The sequence below is a fragment of the Rhinolophus sinicus genome, chromosome 8 (assembly GCF_057876585.1).
Source record: "Rhinolophus sinicus isolate RSI-liver-muscle chromosome 8, RSI-T2T, whole genome shotgun sequence".
Taxonomy (NCBI): domain Eukaryota; kingdom Metazoa; phylum Chordata; class Mammalia; order Chiroptera; family Rhinolophidae; genus Rhinolophus; species Rhinolophus sinicus.
Genome location: NC_142508.1, coordinates 41862506 through 41880081, shown reverse-complemented (window position 1 = coordinate 41880081; position 17576 = coordinate 41862506). Strand labels below are relative to the sequence as shown.

Here is a 17576-nt window from a genome sequence, read left to right as displayed (position 1 = left end):
AACCCACAAGGAGGAACTGTTTGCTTAATAGTTAGCAGCCAGGAATAGGGGACCCCAGAGTGGGGCAGGCAGAACCTGAAGCGCCCCTCCGGTGAGGCCTGTGGGTGTGTTAACACAATGGAACACTACTCTGCAGTGCAAAAGAATGGGGAGCCTGGGTGGGTTGCTCAGCCGTGGTGCAGAGCCCAAGAAGCAAATACTGAATGGAGGAGGGTATCGGCTGGGAGGGAACGAGAGCTTTTAGGGGGCTCTAAATTTCTAGCTTGATCTGAGTGGTTGCTAGTCAGGTGAATGCATTTGTAAAAATTCATTGGGACTTCATTTAAAATTTGTGTACTTTATATAAAACGGATCTTACATAATAAAAGGAAAAATGAGCTAGGCTTCAGAGCAAGACTAACAGAAGGGCAGGTGGGGGGCACATGGAAGGGTTTTGAGCACCGGCAGGGCCCAGTCAAGTCTGGGTAGTATTAGGTCCTGGGGGAGGGGCTGGGGGGTGCGTGGAAGGGGAGAGACCAGAGCTTGGACCCCATGTCAGCTCCTGGATGGCTCTCTAACCCTGGTAAACCCCTCTCTGGACCCATTTTTTTCCACCCCGTCCTCATGGGAGTGTAGGCGAAACAGAAGTGGAAGAGGGAAGTGGCCACAAGTCACCATGAGACTGAGCCTGAGGACAGAGCGCTCTGACTCATGCCTGCAGCCCCAGCCCCTGGCACAGGGCCTTCAGGAAGTAAGCGTTCTGTGAAAGGGAGTGCAAAAACTGCTGGAGGGGGGCTGTCAGGACCTGCGCCCACAGAGGAGAATGGTGGCAGTTGCGGGCGTGGGGGGCAGACCTGAGATAATTCTGAACAGGAATCTCTCATGTATTCTCTTAGCTTCTTAGTCAAAAGCCCCTTCTAACCAGTTCCTACCTTGTCTTAGTGGAAACCAACATGCAGTAGAAAGTGAGGGGCTTAGGGCCACCCCAGGTATTCAGTGTGTTCATTCAGTGAAAGTCACTGAGGCCCACCTGTGACATTGAGGACACGATAGTGAACAAAAATGAAAATATGGTGTAATGATCTCCGAGTGCCTGAACAGGCCAGTGGGCTGAGTGCTGGGGGCCCGAGCCGGGCGGCCTGGGTCAAATCCCAGCTCCTTCCCCTTTTTGCTATGGCCTGGGGCAGGTTTCTTAATCTCACTGTACCTGTTTCCTAATCTGTAAAACAGAACCCACTTTGCCTTGTTTTGTAGAGATTTTGTGAGATCATTTATACAAAGGGTTTAACATGGTACTTGGCCCAATAAATATTACTGTGATAGAGTCAGGTTCATGGGGCTGTGGGAGCTTTGTAGAGGGCTTCCTGGAGGAGGGGACATTAAAACCGAAGCCTAAAGCAAGAGTAGGAAGGAGTTCGCCAGCTGAAGGGGGGTGGGGTGAGGAAAGTGGTCCTGGAGGAATGAGTTTGGCAGGGGACCTGGTGACACTTTGAGGAGGGTTTCCTGCAGGATGGAAATGTCTTCGGAGGTCTTGTCTAGTTCCTGTCTCCTTTACTCCCCAAGTGGGTTGGGGCTGGAGGAAGGACCGTCTGGCCGTGGGTGGTGCAGGCCCCAGTTTAGCAGGGCTGAGGGCGAGGCTGGCTGTGGATTGCAGGGAAATCCAAAGATAGCTCAGCAGGGGAGGATGGCCGGCAGCCTGGGCTTCCCCGCAAATCGAGGGAAGCGCGGATGAATCAGCTTCTCAAAGCGGAATGAAGCTGCTGCGGGAAGTGAGACCTGGGTTCGAGCCCCAAGGCCACTCGCCACCGCCTCACCTCTGACAGGGCACAGAGGGAGGGCTCAGCAGTGGGACAGGCTGGGTGTGAATCTGGGCCCTGCAGCCGGGGTCCCAGCTTCCAGGCCTGGCTCCTCTTGAAACCTCAGCTTCTGTTTCTGTACAGTGGGGTAGGGTGGGCTGGGCGAGGTCTTGTGGTGATTTGTAAAAAGGGAGCAGAGCTGGGTGTACAGGAGGATCTCTGGAAGTGTCCCCTCCCTTTTTCCTGTCTGAGGCCTCGCAGGTGTGAAAGGATAGTTTGGGGTTCCTGCTAGTCTCCTGGTGGGTGGGAGGGTTGTCATCTAGGTTCTGATGCGATAAGGGGAAAAGGGCGGTAGAAAAAATAAAAAGGGCAGCCACACATTGTCTGAAAATCAATAGTAATAATAAAAATGATTATTCATGTATTGGTTCTTACTGAATGCCCGACCCTCTGTGCCACTCCGTTTTAATCTTCACAGCAGCTCCATGGGGGCGAGGGGTGGCCCCATTTTGCAGGTGAGATAAAATGTTCAGAGAGGTGAAGCCACTTGCCCCAAATCACACAGCCAGTGGATGGCAGAGCCAGGATCTGCCTGAATTCGAAGCCTTTGCTCTCAGATCTGGGGTGGGGGGGAGTTGTTGAGGACTCCCCAGCCTACAGACCTGGGAGGGCACTTAAGGGAGGCCTGTGTTTTATAGATGGGGAAACAGGTTCAGACAGGGCAGGGTTAGGGCCTTCCACTGGATGACCTGCCTGTTTGTAATGTGGATATATGTTTAGAAGAAACAGCAATTTCTGTCTTTGTTTAACCTTTATTACACCGTAGAGCAGAGATTGGTGAGCTGCGCCACCCCTTTCATCTCCTCCCTGGCTCCCCGCTCCTCCTCAGGATACTCTCCGCAACTCTGGAAAAATGGTGTTCTCTAGCTCTCCCACCAGGGGGCGCCACCTCCTGCCTTGTCCCAGCTGCAAGCCTGGATCCTTCAGCTCTACCGTCCAGCGGTAACTGAAGCAGCCGGGATCAGGGACTCTGGGCCCCAGCTGTCCCAGCCCCCAAGAATCTCCACTTCTAACTGAAAGGTGGAGGTCATCTATAGCAGCACAGTGAGGATGTCTTCGTTGAGGGTATGTGGGGTAGTGGTGATCAGTTTCCTATTTGGGGCCTCAGGGGTGGGACACGGCCTCCCTCCTTCAGCTAGTGTCCCTTCCAGCAGCCTCAGCAAGTCAGCCCACCCTAAGGTGGGGGCCCTCTTAGGTCCTTGCACTTGAGGTGCTTTATTCATGGGGCTGGGTCAGGAGTAGCAGGGAGAATGTCCTTGACCTCGATCCTGGGAAAAATAGCCTGGTTCTTCCTTCGCGGGTCCTGGGGAGACAAACAGAGAGATGGATAGACCGGCAGGCCAGAGACCAGTGGACAGGAGGAAGGAGGAGTGCGGGTATACCCAACACCAAGAGGTGGGCAGCTGGACATTGGACAGAACCAGAGAATGTGCCCAGAGATAGAGACCAAGCAAAGAAAGAGGGAGAGGGTATTGAGGGTCAGCGAAGGGGAGAAGAAATGTCTCCTTCCTTCATTGCCTGGCAAGCCCCGAACTTGGGGTCCTTTCCTGCAGACACAGCCAGAGTGGAAAGGAAAGGGTGGCCTTGCATCCCCAACCCCCTTCGCCATATGGGGTGCTGGCCACAGGCACCTTTCCTCCAGAATGCTCTCCTGCCCAAGTCCCAGCCTCCTCACCAGCTACGTGGCCTCCTGGCTGGGTTCTGGAAGCTGCCGTGGCCCCAGGGCAGTGCTAAGCAGCTCGGTCAAGGTGTCCAGCTTTCCTGCCAGTGCGTCAATCCGCTTCTCCAGGGCCTGGTGTGAGCTGCTCAGACCCAGTTGCAAGTCACACAGGATCATGTGCATCTGGGTAGAGAGAGGGTGGGCGGTGTTGGCGCTGGGCACACCCTCCCTACCCTGAGGAGTAAGGCGACGGACCAGCACACTAACTCCTTACAGGCCCTCTACAATAATGATGACTATCCTCAGTAATAAGGCCCCATTTATGGACCTATCACACCCCAGCTACTTGGCTAGGTGCTTTTCATGTACAAAATCCTAAAAGCCATGACGAGTGAGAATCCTGTTGGTAACTTTGTAGCTGAGGAAACTGAGGCCTGGAGCAGTTAACTGACACGCCCAGGACAGCACCTAGAATAGTGCCTAGGACACAGCAGGCCCGATTGTGGAATTGAATGCCTGACTTCAAAATCCACGTAGCCTTTTCACGGCTTCTCAAACCAGGATTCACAGCTTCATCCTTGAGTGTATGTGAACTTTCTATGAGGATTCTTTTATTCTGTTTTTGGTTCGATCATCTTTGGAAACGATCACTGGCCAAATCTGGCGGATCTAGGCCACCACCTCCTTACTGAGACCTGCCCTGCAGTGGAGGGGCCTGGATCAGTGACTGTGTTTACTGTGGCATTGGTGCCCAGGGCCACTGTTTGAGTTGTCGCAGACTATTGAGAAGCCACCGGATAAGCAAAAGATGCTGTGAGTCAAGCCAAGGGGGGTGACGTCACTGTCCCTGAGCACTGGTGGAATCAAGGGGTCCCGGCAGGAGGCGCGCCGGCTGAGTTGCTTGGCCAGGGAGGTGAAGGCCCTTCTTCCCAGCAGCAGCATTGAGTTTTACTGAAACAGTGTCACCCTCCCCCATGTCACTTGTTAATTAATTGTTGGTTTTCCATGTTTGAACTTGGTTTGTAAATTTGCTTTGGTTTTATTATTGTATAAGAGTCGGAGTTGGAAGGAATTTTATATCCGTCCACATGTAAGTAACGTGACAATAAAAATAATTTAAAACCAAACATTGGAGTTCTTTGTGCAGTTTCTTTTCTTTTTCTTCTTTTTTTTCTCTTTTTTTTTTTTTTTTTCAGTTTTAAAGGGATCTCTGTACCTTACATGGGTTTAGGAAAGTCTGTATTGCATCATTCATGCATTCAACCACAAACCTTTATTGAGTGCCGATGTGTGCCAGGCCCCAGCTAGTGTCCCCCATTCCAGGGCCAGATTTCCCTGCCCATGGCCCCGACCTCCCTCCTCTCCCAGACCCGCTCCCACCGGATCCTGGTACCTTAGAGATGTCCACCATGGAGTTCACTTGTTCCCGGAGCTTTCGGTGTTTCAGCCGCACCTGGCGGAACCTGTGGGAAGAAGTAGGGGTCAATTTTCCTATAAGCTTTGTCCCCAGATGTGGCCCTAGCTTGGCGGAGTGATAGGGGAGGAGAGACCCACAGTACAAAGAAAAGTCCCCAGAGAGCTGAAGGGGTGGGAGGGGAGGGGCTGCACCCATGAGTCCCCCTAGCAGGTAGAGACCCCGGTTTCGAAGCCCACACACAGTGGCCTGGACCCACAGACACTCCGAGACACACAGGATCAATTGTCACAGACAGTCACTGAGGTCCAGGCAGACATCTGCTCAGTCACACGTGGGTGTGCAGGCATGTATACACATGCCGTGCAGAGAGGGGACGTGGATGTGGGTGTGCACGTACACACACACACACACACACACACACACCCCGGCCCTCACGTGTGGATGGCGGCCAGCAGCTTGCGTTGGTGCCTGCGGGCAGCTCTAGAGTCCTTCCTGCGAGTGTGTTTGTAGAACATCCAGGCCTCTTGCAGCACTCGGGCAGCCGACTCCTTCATCTGCGGGTGGATGGCACAGTGTCAGTGCATAGAACCCTACGTTCTGGGAAGAGGGGGCTGGGGCCTGGACCTCTGGGTCTGAGGGAGGAGGGGCTGGGGGCTGGGACTCCTGGGTCTGAGGGAGGAGGGGCTGGGGGCCTGGACTCCTGGGTCTGAGGGAGGAGGGGCTGGGGGCCTGGACTCCTGGGTCTGAGGGAGGAGGGGCTGGGGGCCTGGACTCCTGGGTCTGAGGGAGGAGGGGTTGGGGGCCTGGGCTCCTGGGTCTGAGGCCCGGAGGGTTTGGGTTTGAGGCTCCTATGCAGGCCGGTTGTCACCTCTTTGGCGTACTGGATGTCCATCATGAAGTTGTGCACGTGCTTCTCGGCCTTATTAAACTCCAGCTTCCGAGCCACCACAGCCACCAGCAGGGCAGTGCAGCAGACCCCCTGTGGACACAGCAGGCACTATGACCCAAGGGCTGTGGGGCTCTGTAGGCCCGTCCTGTGCCAGCACTTCTCTCCTTGAGCCCTCCCAACAGCCACAGAAGTCAGGCACAACCACCGCTGGTTGATAGACAAGCAAACAGGCTCAGAGAGAACCAAGGTCCCAGAGCTCCAAATGGTGGAGCTAGGACCAGAAATCATGTGTCTGAGACCAACTCTTGTGCACAGTATTTACACCATCAGAGTGTCCTCTTTCTTTAAGGGTACGATTGGAGGAGGGGAGAAGGGCTGGTCTGGGCGAGGGGCAGACCTCGGGCTCCTACCCCACTGCTCACACCCAGTCGGCCACGAGGTCACCCAGGGTGTCCCTCACCCTCCCAACCCCACAGCCTCTGCCCAACTCTGGCCCCATCCTCTTCCTCCTGGACCATTTCCAACCTCCAAAGCACCCCACCCTGATCCCAGGGACATCTAACCCCGGTTTTGACACGGCCCCTCTCACCCTAATCTCCTAGGCTCCCACAGCCCCAGATGTCTTAGCCCAGCTTCCAAGGCCTTCCCAGGTCTGGGCCGCGCTCCTATGCCTGGCCTCCCTCCCACACAGCTCAGCCCCAGCCTCACGCTGCCTCACCTGCCTGAGCACCTGCGTCCAAACACTCATTCTCCTTTCCTGCTTTCAAGGCCTTTGATCCTCCGAGGCCATCAAATCCCAACTGCTCTGAGGCACCTGCTCATTCTTCCTTGAGTGAGAAGGAATCTTTCTGAAGCCTCCCCCACCCTGTGTGTTTCTGCTCTTCACCACTCAGAACAGTTTACTAGAAACATGAACTCCAGGATTGCTTGGGTTCCAAGCTCAGCTTTCAGCAAGTTATTTCATCTCTCAGTGCCTCGGTTTCTTCTCTGTAATATGGGCTTGGCCTCAGCATTAGCCTGTGGACATTAACCCTGTAAGTTAACACCTGCGAAGTGTTTAGAGCAGAGACCGGTGCAGAGTGGTGCTCTGAAGTTAGCTGTCATTCCACTGCGCCAGGGAGCCTTTCGCCCGGGAGTGGGCTGGGAGCTCTAGTGCAAGTTGACTTCTCTCTAGGTCTGTTTCTTCTTTGTCAAATGAGGGAGGAGGTCCCAGGTAGCTGTGAGTGTCCCTGACCCTTTGGGAGTGTTGCCCTGGCTGAGCCTCTGCACCTCTTTCCTTGTCACAAAACCACCATGAGTGTGAATGTGAATGTGAGTGTGTGAGCGTGTGTGTGTGTGTGTGTGTGTGTGTGTGTGAGGCAGTTCCCCGCCAGCCCATCCATCACCTGTCGGCCCAGAGCTTGGGGATTCAACATGTCCTGGCAGCTTGCATCCCTATGGGTAATGGTAGCCAGATCTCGGGGAGGTGGAGGCCAAGACATTGGGGGCTGGGTCCTGGGAGTGGTAGGGGTGGAACAGGATACCTGGGTCTATGAAGGGTAAGGGTGGTTGTCTGGATTCAGGAGGAGGCCAACTCTGGGGAGGAGGAATGAATCTGGCGCTGGCGCTAAAGAGCCTCTGCCTCATCCTTGGGGACACAGGAGCTGGGGTGGGGATGGTAGATGCCTGGGACCACTTTCAATAACAGTCCCCCATCCCCATCCCCTGAGCCATGTACAGTATTTCCTGTGTGCTGGGCACTGCCTGAGACCCTTTACATGTTTTAATTCATTGAATCTCCTCAGGAACCCCATGAGGAGTACACTAGTACCGGCATCTCATTTTATAGGTGAGGAAACTGAGGCCCAGAGAGATATATGGCTGGCTCCCAGTTAGGAAGTGGCAGAAGCAGGATCTGGCCCCACGATTAGACTGGAGCCTTGATGGAAGCTGGAAACTGGATTTCTGGGTCCTGGAGGAGCCCAGAGCTGGGAAAGCAGGTCCCTGAGTCCTAGATGATTGGGAGAGTGACGGGGTGGGCAGGGTGTGAGCTTTGATGATGGGGCTCAGGGCTGGATTTCAGAAGGAAATGGGCCTGGGAAGTTAGTGGCCTGTGTCCCCTGTGTCCCTGGGGTCCTAGGTTCCGCAGAGAACAAAGATTTCAGGGATGGATTCCTGGATTTTAAAAGGAAATGGAGCTGGGGGTTTGTGCCCTGCAGAGGGACTGGGGTCAAGAGGTGGTCCAGGCACCCAAGTTTCTCGGGGGTGATTGCCTGCGTTGGCTTCATGGTTCCCTGGGGGCAGGGGTTAGCCGTTCGGGAATAAGGGTGGGGCCTCTGAGGGGCTGCACTCACCATGACCCCGGTGCAGAGGCAGACAATCTTGCCCCACATCGTGCTGGGTACCACGTCCCCGTAGCCGATGGTCAGGAATGTGATGGGGATGAGCCAGAGCGTGTCGGAAAGGTGTCCAGTGGCATTAACAGTCTGCCTGTGGGGAAGGGTGAGTTAGTGCTGAAACCCAGTTCCTAGGGGTTCCCGTGGTGATTGATCCCCTCTTCCTAATACACACCTACAATCCCAAGGCACTGAGAGGAAAAGCCAGTAAGTTGGGCTTTGGAGAGCCTGCCTGGCCTCCCCTCTGCTGTGTGAGCTGGGCAAGGTGCTCAGCCACTCTGGGCAGTGGGATTGGAACCTGGGTGCAGCCGATTCCAAAGCCTGTTTGGTTTTAGCGAGGCTACCAGGGCTGCTGTATTTGGAGCGTGTGGTTGAGGGGTTGAGAAGGGGCAGAAACCCAGCCCGAAACCACTCGTCAGACCCTGGCAGGGGGCTGCATCCACCCAGAGGAAGGGGTGCCTTTTTTCTAATTTCCACAAAGATGCTGTCTGGCCTAGAGGTGGCCCTATCAGGACTAAAAAGTGGGACTCTACAAAAGCTTGGCGGGACTGTGCCCTCCTTTCCCCTCACTTCCTAGAAGTGGAGCCGAGGAAGGAATCTGAAATTGGGATTTGTCCGACTTTGGCCCATGGACCCCTTGCATCAGTGTCTACAGGGAGAGCTTCATCCATGAGGGCCCCAGACACCTTAGACCTACTAAATTAGTGTCTGCAGGTGGGGATGGAATGTGTGCTGTTAACAAGCCCCACCCCTGCATCCCAAAGTGCAGTCATGTTTGAGGAGTTCTGCCTTGGGACTTAGAAATTTGACTCCCTCCCCATGCTCCCACTTTTCAGATGAGAAACATGGTGGGAGGACCATTCATGGACCCTGATTCTAACCGATTTCCCAACTGGGAAAACCAAAGTCCTGTGAGATGAAGAAATTTAAAGTTGAGAAAAGGTTACAATTGCCAGGGAGACTTTAAAGATGGTGGAATTTGTAAAATTCACCCATTTTACAGATGAGAAAACAGGCTCAGAAAGAAGAGCTCTAAAGCCAGATCTTCTCACTCTCCACCTCCCCTCAAGAATCCTTTGCCAGACGCACTAAACCAGAGGTTCTCAAACTTGAACGGGCATCAGAATCACATATTAAGACAGATTGCTTGGACCCGCCCCCCGGAGTTTTGGATTTAGTAGGTCTGGGTGCAGCCTGAAAAGTGGGTTTGCAACAAGTACCCAGGTGATGCTGGGGGTCCCGGAACCACACTTTGAGAACCACTAGCTGATTACTCCTATTTTCTTTATCTGAGAGAGAGAGTCTGACTGGGGCCCTGCAAGGGTACAGGCCCAGCATTAGGTCACACAATGTCCAGCCGGCAGCCTGGAATCGGGTACCAGCTCTCTGCAGGGAATTCTCTTCCAGAGCCCACAGTGCATCTGTGCTAATTCGGAAAAGGTGTTCTTTTCCTCCAAGGCAGATGCAGCCCTTGGCCGGGCCCCAGCACCTGGGTTTGGAGACCGTACAGATGCCAGGAGACCCGAGGCAGGAGAGGCTGGGAAGCAGGAAGGAAAGGACTTCATAGGATCTGTGTGTGTCTGGGGAGACGAGGCTGCAGGTGGCGGGAGGGCTGGGCTGGCCTGTGGGCTCCTCCCACCCCGTGGATGAGAATGGACAACAGCCCTCTCCACTGCTTGGCCCGCGCGGCCCCACCTGCACCACCGTACAGGGCAGTACAGCGGCCCTGGCTGTAGGGGGCTCCTCCAGGTGCTTCTGGTACCCCCTGCCCAAGCACCCTCACCTCTCGGCCACCGACAGCACCCAGGCGGTGGTGAGCCAGAGGCCAAGCGTGAGGCAGAGCAGCAGGCGGCCTGGGTGTGTGGTCATGTACAGCTTGGCCACGAACCAGTGGCGGAAGCGGACCTGGTTGAGGGCGCCGATGCTGCGGTACGACGCGTTGAGCAGGACGCCGCTGTGCAGGAGCACGGCCCGGGGCACGAGGTAGAGGCGCAGCAGCATGGCCAGCGACAGCAGCGCCTCCCCCTGGCTCAGGAAGCCCGGCCAGGACTGCGTCGCGATCCGCGGGGTCCTAGAACCCTGCGCACACGGCAGGCCCCGCACTGGCGCCGGGTGCAGCCCGCACACCGCCAGCTCCAGCAAGATCTGCGCCGCCTGCCGCCGGGTCAGCGCCACGCGCCAGTCCCGGAGCCCGTTGTCCGTCATGAACAGCTGCGGGGAGGGGACAGACGGGGAAAAGGGGTCACACGAAGGTCAGGCGCAGCGCGAGCCTGCAGCTGGGAGATAAGGGGGGCGCGCCGGCCAGGACCGGGAGGGAGGCAAATAGCGCAGGGGCGGGGAACTGGCGTGGGTCGACTAGGAGCAGAGCAGGACCTGAGGAAGACATCTCTCCTACTTTTTTCCTCCCTCCCCCCTAGTTTCAGCCCACTTCTAGAAATTACAACTCAAGAACACTTAATGAGCTCCTACTGTGTGCCCCAGGTTGTTGGTGAACAAAATATACAGAAACCCCTGTCTCTTGGGAGCTTAGATTCCACATTCATGGAGCCATCTCCTGCTCCTTTCTCTGGGGACACTTGTGCAGTACTTGTAATCGCCATACCATTAACAATGACAATAACTAACATTGACGGGGCACTTTGGAAGTGCCAGGCATTGTCATATCCCCTTTACATGTAACTCTGAATGCTCACAACACAGTGAGATTGAAAGTGTTATCACCCCCATTTTATAGATGTGGAAACTGAGGCTTTCAAGTGGACAGTGGCACAGCTGGGCTATAAACCCAGGACACTTAACTGCTGGAATGACTGCTATTAATGATAATGTGTACTTGTGTTGGGCACCTCTTACCAGGTACTGCAAGGAGCATTATTACCACATATGGCCAATGATCCCCATTTTATATGCAAAGGTATGGGAGAAGGACAACAGGATCTGGGGAGGTGGGGGATGGGATGAGAGGGGTGGGGGGTTGAGTGTCCCAGTGAAACATGACGCTGGAGGAGGATAAGAGTCTGTGGGATATTGGCAGCGAGGTGGGGGAGCTCAGGAGTGGGGAAGGACTGGGGGCTCGGGTTGCTTGGGATTGGAACAGGTGGGGACTCAGCGATGGAGGGCAGTGTGATCTGGGAGGCTGAGTCTGGAGGGAGGCTGCGTGGGGGCAGAGTGGACAGAGGCCTGGGGGCAGAAACTCTCAGCATCCACGAGTGTGCAAGGGAGCCTGGGGGCTGCTCACTAGGCTCTGTCTGTCCGTGGTTCATCCCATCCCAGTGCCTGAGGGTGTGGACGCATCTCAAGGGGGAGGAATCTCATGATTCAACGCAGGAGGAGGCAGAGGAAGGGAAGTGTGAGTGACAAGGTGTGGTGGGGCTGGGGGAGCAGGAAGGGGCTGGGGGCGGGGCCTGCCCTACCTGGACCTCTTTGGCGTGAAAGGCCACGATGAGGCAAAGGAGCAAGAAGGTGGAAATGCTGATGGTGCATTTAACCAGGAACAGATAGAGCGCCCACTGTTGGGAGGGATAGAAAAAGGGGTGAGACTCTCTCTATCTTCCTCCCAAACAGCCTTCCCTTCTCAATTCCCAATTTCTTAGCCTCCTTTCTCCCCAACCTCTAACCCAGTTCCTCCTGATGTCTCAATTCTGGGGAAGTGTCAAAATCATCATGGGGTCCCCAAGGGGAGTGCCCTCTTCCTTCCCAACCAGACAGCCCAGGCCTGGATGCAAATGTCCACCCTCCTCCTCAGCTCTTCTCCTAAGACCCACATCCCTGAGGGGAAACCTTGAAACTCACATTCCTTAATTCCTGTCCCCTTCTCCATCAAAAATAGTTTCTCAGTTGTGTGCTTATGGGGGTGTGTGTCAAGAAACAGACATCTGTCCTCTAGAGAGGGCCCCTCCTCCGCCCTCCCCACCCAGCTGGTCCTGCCCTAGAAAGCAACTTCAAGTCTCACCCCACCCCCTAAATTCCCGTGGAGCCTAGAAACTACACTCAATCCCCAAAGAATGAATGACACCCTCCCCTGCCTTCATCCAGGGGGCTGAGTCCCTGAGAGACCCCAGAACCAGCTCTGAGAAAGGAACCCCAGTCTGTCCCCTGCATCTCCTCTTCCCCTATCTGCTGCTCTCTCTCTCCTCTCTCTAAGCCGAGGGCAGATCTGGCCAGAAGCACATGGCCTCCAGAAACCAAGGAGAAGGTTTCCCCCTCTCTTTGTGTGGCAATACCTTGCAGGAATCTAGAATTCCTGAGGGAAGGATTTAGAGGGGTCTAGGACTGCTGGATTCCTTAGGAGAGGCTCACTGGGGGGCATCGCTGCCTGGGGGGTGTTGTCAGGGAGAGGGGACCACCTGGGCTTCCACCTGTTTCTCCTAAGATGCAGCCAGCTCTCCCAGGGCACAGGGCCCCACCTCAATGCAGGGAAAGAGGGCCAGTTTCCTGCCCCAGGGGCCTGCCCCCCCACCCCTCCCCGAACAATGGTGCTGTTGTCCCCAGCCCTCCCCCACCCCTTCATCCTTCTCTGGCACCACATTTCCTGTCTCTTTATTTACCTTGTCCCCAATTCCACCCCACTAGTGGCAACCCCCCTTCCCACACTGCAATCCACTTCTCCGGTGGTCCTCTCTACTTTTCCAACTCTCCCTCCCATATCTATCTGTCTCACTGCCCTGCACTCCCCTGGTTTGGCACCTGCCTCTCCTCCAGCCCCTCCCTCCTGACAAGCAGGTGTCTGGGTCCCTGCAAAATGAATTCATTAGACTGAGATGGAGGTGGGGAAAGGACAGGGGTGTTATCAAGGCAGTCATAGAAAGGGGACCCAGGAGGACCCCTAAGGTCATATATTTCAACCCTCACCCTAAGTGTACAGATGAGGAAACTGAGGCTCAGAGAGCTACAGCAGCTGCCCCAGAGTCCCACTGCTGGAGGCAGCGGCCTGGCAGGCAGTACAGAGAAGAAAGAAATGAGAGGTGAAAAGGCTGAGGGAGGGGGTAGGAGTGACCCCTTGTCCCTTCCTATCTGCCAGGGCTCCCATGCCTTCACCTCCCCTGCTGGGCGGGGTGCTGGATCGTGGGAGCGGGTAGGCCCTGGCCATGCTTCCTGTTGGCATGGGATTCGGCGGCCCCACCCCCCCACCCCCAGTGCCCTCTGCTCTGGCCTCAGATGTCTGGCCAGAGGAAGCCAGCCTGCTCTGAGCCTCCATGTGGCTCCTGGTCACTTCAGAGCTGCCTGCCTCCCTTGCCCCAAAATCCAAGCCTGAGCCTCCATCCGCCAGGAATCCCCCCCAATTCAATCCTTAAATCAGTACCCCCCAACCAGCCCAATTCCACATCCCTTACCCCAGACAAGTCTCAACCCCTCCTTTCCTGTTGAGCAATTCTGTTCCGTCCTCAAGCCACTGATTCTGACCCATCACGGCCCTGACCGGGGCTGGAATGTGCCAGGAGCCTGCTCAGACCTGTCCTGGCCCCGTCTGTCCTTTCCCTTTCTCTTCACCAGCCTCAAAGTCAGCCCCTCGTCCCCCCGAAGATGTTCTAAGCCCCCTTCTTCAGACCAGGGAGCCTGGGCCCCCAAACCCCTCCTCCCTGGGACCCAGGGGCTCTGGCTACTATAAATCTACCTCTCCATTACTTCCCAGACTAAACAGCATATAGATTCTGGGAAAGTGGAGCTTCTCAGTGATGGAGACGGAGGGTCTGTGCATGTGCACAAGTGGCACTTCCATTTCCCACCCCCACCCCAGCTAGTTTCTTTTGGTTTTTGCATTTTACCACTGAGGTATTGGGTAAACGTTAGCCTTTAGATAAGGAGCAAGGAACCACCGCCTACTGGAAGAAGTTAGTCTCTCTCCCCACCCTCCTGTCACTGCTCCCCTGGTCTGCTCTAATCAGCCATCCTCCCACCCCCAACCCCATCTCCAAGGGTCCTGGACCTCCAGCTGTCTAATTGCAATACCTTCAAAGACTGCAACACAGAGACCCCTCTTCTCTTACTTTTGCAGAGAGAGCCCCCAAGGTCCCAGGAGTCCAGCCCCCAGCCCCTCCTCCCTCAGACCCAGGAGTCCAGGCCCCAGCCCCTCCTTCCTTGGACCCAGGAGACTCAGCCCCAAGGCTCCCTCCCGTGGCGCAGGATAAGGGATCCACTCACCGGGCACCCTCCGAACCACAGCATCTCCGCGTGTAGTACCATGAGTCCGATGCCAATTCCTGCCAGTGTCACTGACCAGCCGGCCAGCCACGTCTCCTGTTCCAGCAGGCGCTTTCGCCGCCGTAGGGCCCCCAGGCCAGGCACCAACTCCCCGCCCATGGCCCCCAGGGTCTTGGGGCTCAGCCAGCTTCCTGCCCAGGGTCCCCTACCTCGCAGCACGCAAAGGGCAGCCACTGTGGCTTGCAGGCTGTCGGCCTGCTCCACTCAGTTGCTCTGGGGCTCTTGCTTTGAGGCACAGTGGAGTCTGTGCCCTCTGGGGGTGGTGACGGCTGGGCAGGGCAGGGAGGGGCTGGGGAGGCCCCTGGGCAGAGGGGAGGCTCCTCAGCCCCCCTTCTCAGACTAAGGAAGGGCTGGGGTGTGTCTTGAGGCAGAGCAAGGAAGAGGCGTGCATCCACGTGGGTAAAGACACTGACACACAATGCTCACACACAACGGTCTGTACTGTGTAATACACACTACACTTAGCCACACCCAGACACCATGGGACACCCTCACACACAGCCTGGCCGGAGACAGAACCTAACACACATGAGCACACAACACAACTTACACCGAGTGACTCACAACTCCCGACAAGCTCTGAAACCCACAGCCACACCCAGACACCATACATATGATGTGACACACGCCGGCACTTAGCAAGGCAGGCTGTGCCCCGTGGCACACACAGCCACCCAGATATTGTCCACACATGGGCACAAACATTGCAGTTAAATGGGCACAACATTCTCTGACCCAAACAGCCACACCAAGATGCCACACCGCGTGCTGTCCGCCCATAGCTATACAAACACAACGTGTACCAAGTCTTCCACCGACACAATATGTACTGACATAGTGAAGCTAAATGCCACACACAACATATCTATGAAAAAATGCGCTCACAGGGTCTCAAACATTACACACCTGCCATATGCAGACACACAATATTTAGGGACACACCCGCAGTAGTCCCCAGTCACCCAGCACATGGACACACGTCATGCACATGGTGACTCGAGCATGTATGCTCGGGGAATGAGTTACCACACCCAGATTCACCTCGTGTCACACACAATATACCCCAGTACACAGTGCCATTCACATGTATAGTCAGAGAACAGTATGAATGGACGCAGGCAGAGACCTCCAGTGAACAGCCACACACACAGAAACCCCAGCAGCACATGCCCACAGTAAGGCATTCTGGTCTATTCTCGTGCATCGCACAGGACACTGCCCAGAATGATGCCGAGGGGAGGAGGAGTGGACCCGATGCCCAAATGTCACGTGTACAGAGAAACATGCAGCATCGCCTCTGACAGACAAGCCACATTTGAGCGCCGTGTACAACAGCTGCACACTGCTGGTCACACAAACACCACATGTACAGAGAAATACACAAACACACAGTGACACAAAACGCATTGACACAGCATTTCTCAACACCACCTTTGACAACACATGTCACATGAAACAGCAGATGTGACCCACTGACCCAGCCAATCTTATGCCTGCAACAACACCTCACACAATACCGGGAATACACAACCACACAAACACAACACAGTGTGGGCACCAGGCTATGTTATTGGCAGGGAAAGGAGAGGCCCCCAACATGGACGTACACCTCAACCTGAGACATAAGATCACATCTCTAAATGATACACAACGGCACACACAATGCCCAGAAAGAGACACAACACACACTGACAGAACAGCAAAAGCAATGCAGAGTGATGCACTGTGATCCCCAGAGTGTAGGGGACCACAGGTGGTGGCACAGAAGTGACACATGGATCTGTACACCATACATTTAGGCATAGATCAAAACCCTCCTATAGCAACACGCGGGACACACTGGGGAGGTGACACAAAACACCTCTTGCAGCATCACACACTGATCTCGTGACACAGCAGGTACTCCCAGGGACACCACTTTTGGGGGAACACACAGACATCACCCTTCTCCCCTCTTGTGTCATATATCATGCAGGAACATGGACCTGCCAGCCACAGAGAAATGAGACACACATAGACATGCCTGGCAACACACCAACACAACCCACACAGACACACCCAGAGACACCAAACCACACACACAGACACTCCCAGTGACAAAAACACAACCCACGCTGGTGCCCTGCCCCGTGGCACACACAGGGTTCCCACTCAGGGTGAGACACACCCGGGTGCACCCAGACACCACACGTGTGTCCACTCCGAGAAAATGTTGCCGCTGGGCGCTCTTGAGGCTAAGCCTGGCACCCCTGCCACCCACGCCCTTGCGGCCTGGCTCTGGTCTCTCTGTGCCTCTGCCCTCCTGGTTCTCAGGGCCTCACCTCCGACTCCTCTCTTAGTCTTTCCTGCTCTGCGTCCGTCTTTCTCTCTGTCTCCATCTGTCTTTCTCTGTGTCTGTTTTTCCCTCTTTTATGCCTTTGTCTCTATCTCTTTGTCTCTACGTCTGTCTAAGTATCGCTGACTCTCTGCCCGTTTGTCTATTTCTCTCTCTGGTTCTGTCTCTGTCTCTGTCTCTGTTAGCCTCCGTGTCTGTGTCTCTCTTAGCGTCTCTGCCTCCGTCTCCATCTTTGTGTCCCTCTGTTTTTCTATTTCATCCTCTCTCCCTGTCACTGTCTGTCTGCCTCCATGTCCCCCTCCATATTCATTGTTATCTGTGTCTCTGTCTTTCTGTGTCTGTCTCCATCGGTCTATGCTCTCGTTTCTGTCTCATTCTCTCAGTCTCACTCTCTCCCTGCCTCCAGCTCTCCCTTTGGGCCTCTCTCTGTCTCTGTCTCTGATTCTCTCTTTGGGACTCTCCATGCTTGTCTCTGCCTCAGTTTCTGTCACTTGTTCCCTGGCACAGCTGGGGACAGCCTTGCCCGTTCCAGTTCCACCCAGCCCCACTCAGAAGCCCAGGGCCTCACACAGAATGCAGCCTCCTGAGAGTCAGAGGCCATGAAACAGAGACCTCCAGCTCCAACCCCTTCACCACAGCTGTGCCTCAGTGCAGGCACCTGTGAAAACTGATAGACAAGAGAGACAGAGACCTTGAGTGGTGCAGCCAGAGGAGAGGGGGAGAGAGTGAGACAATGAGACAGACAGAAGGGATGGAAGGAGGAAGGGAGGAAGGGAGAGAATTTTAAAAAAAAAAATCAAAGAGATGGAGAGAGAAGAGACGCAGAGGGGAAGAGAAAGCAGAAGCCAGAATCAAGACATGGAA

At 55.2% G+C, this 17576-nt stretch overlaps 1 protein-coding gene across 2 annotated transcripts; it reads right to left on the bottom strand.

Annotated features, from left to right (window-relative positions):
* Positions 1–2567: 2567 nt before the first annotated feature.
* KCNN4 (potassium calcium-activated channel subfamily N member 4) lies at positions 2568–14622 on the bottom strand. 2 transcript variants are annotated; one of them, XM_019756609.3, is made up of 9 exons: positions 14318–14622; positions 11590–11685; positions 9960–10387; positions 8135–8270; positions 5781–5891; positions 5348–5466; positions 4889–4958; positions 3511–3678; positions 2568–3138 (listed from the first exon to the last, which is right to left on the bottom strand). In XM_019756609.3, the coding sequence occupies exons 1-8, from the start codon at positions 14474–14476 to the stop codon at positions 3514–3516; spliced, it is 1284 nt and encodes a 427-aa protein (XP_019612168.2). In that variant the 5' UTR covers positions 14477–14622; the 3' UTR covers positions 2568–3138; positions 3511–3513. The 2 variants fall into 2 exon arrangements, with proteins under 2 accessions (XP_019612168.2, XP_019612169.2); XM_019756610.3 differs by lacking the exon at positions 11590–11685.
* Positions 14623–17576: the final 2954 nt, after the last annotated feature.

Bases quoted from the DNA above. Each gene is read 5' to 3' on its own strand.
- KCNN4 (XM_019756609.3), bottom strand. From the start codon at position 14,476: ATGGGCGGGGAGTTGGTGCCTGGCCTGGGGGCCCTACGGCGGCGAAAG. The intron at 11,686-14,317 runs GTGAGTGGATCC...CCCTCCCAACAG, and splicing joins TGTGGTTCGGAGGGTGCCCG to TGGGCGCTCTATCTGTTCCT. The intron at 4,959-5,347 runs GTGAGGGCCGGG...TTCTTCCCACAG, and splicing joins CTGCTGGCCGCCATCCACAC to GTTCCGCCAGGTGCGGCTGA.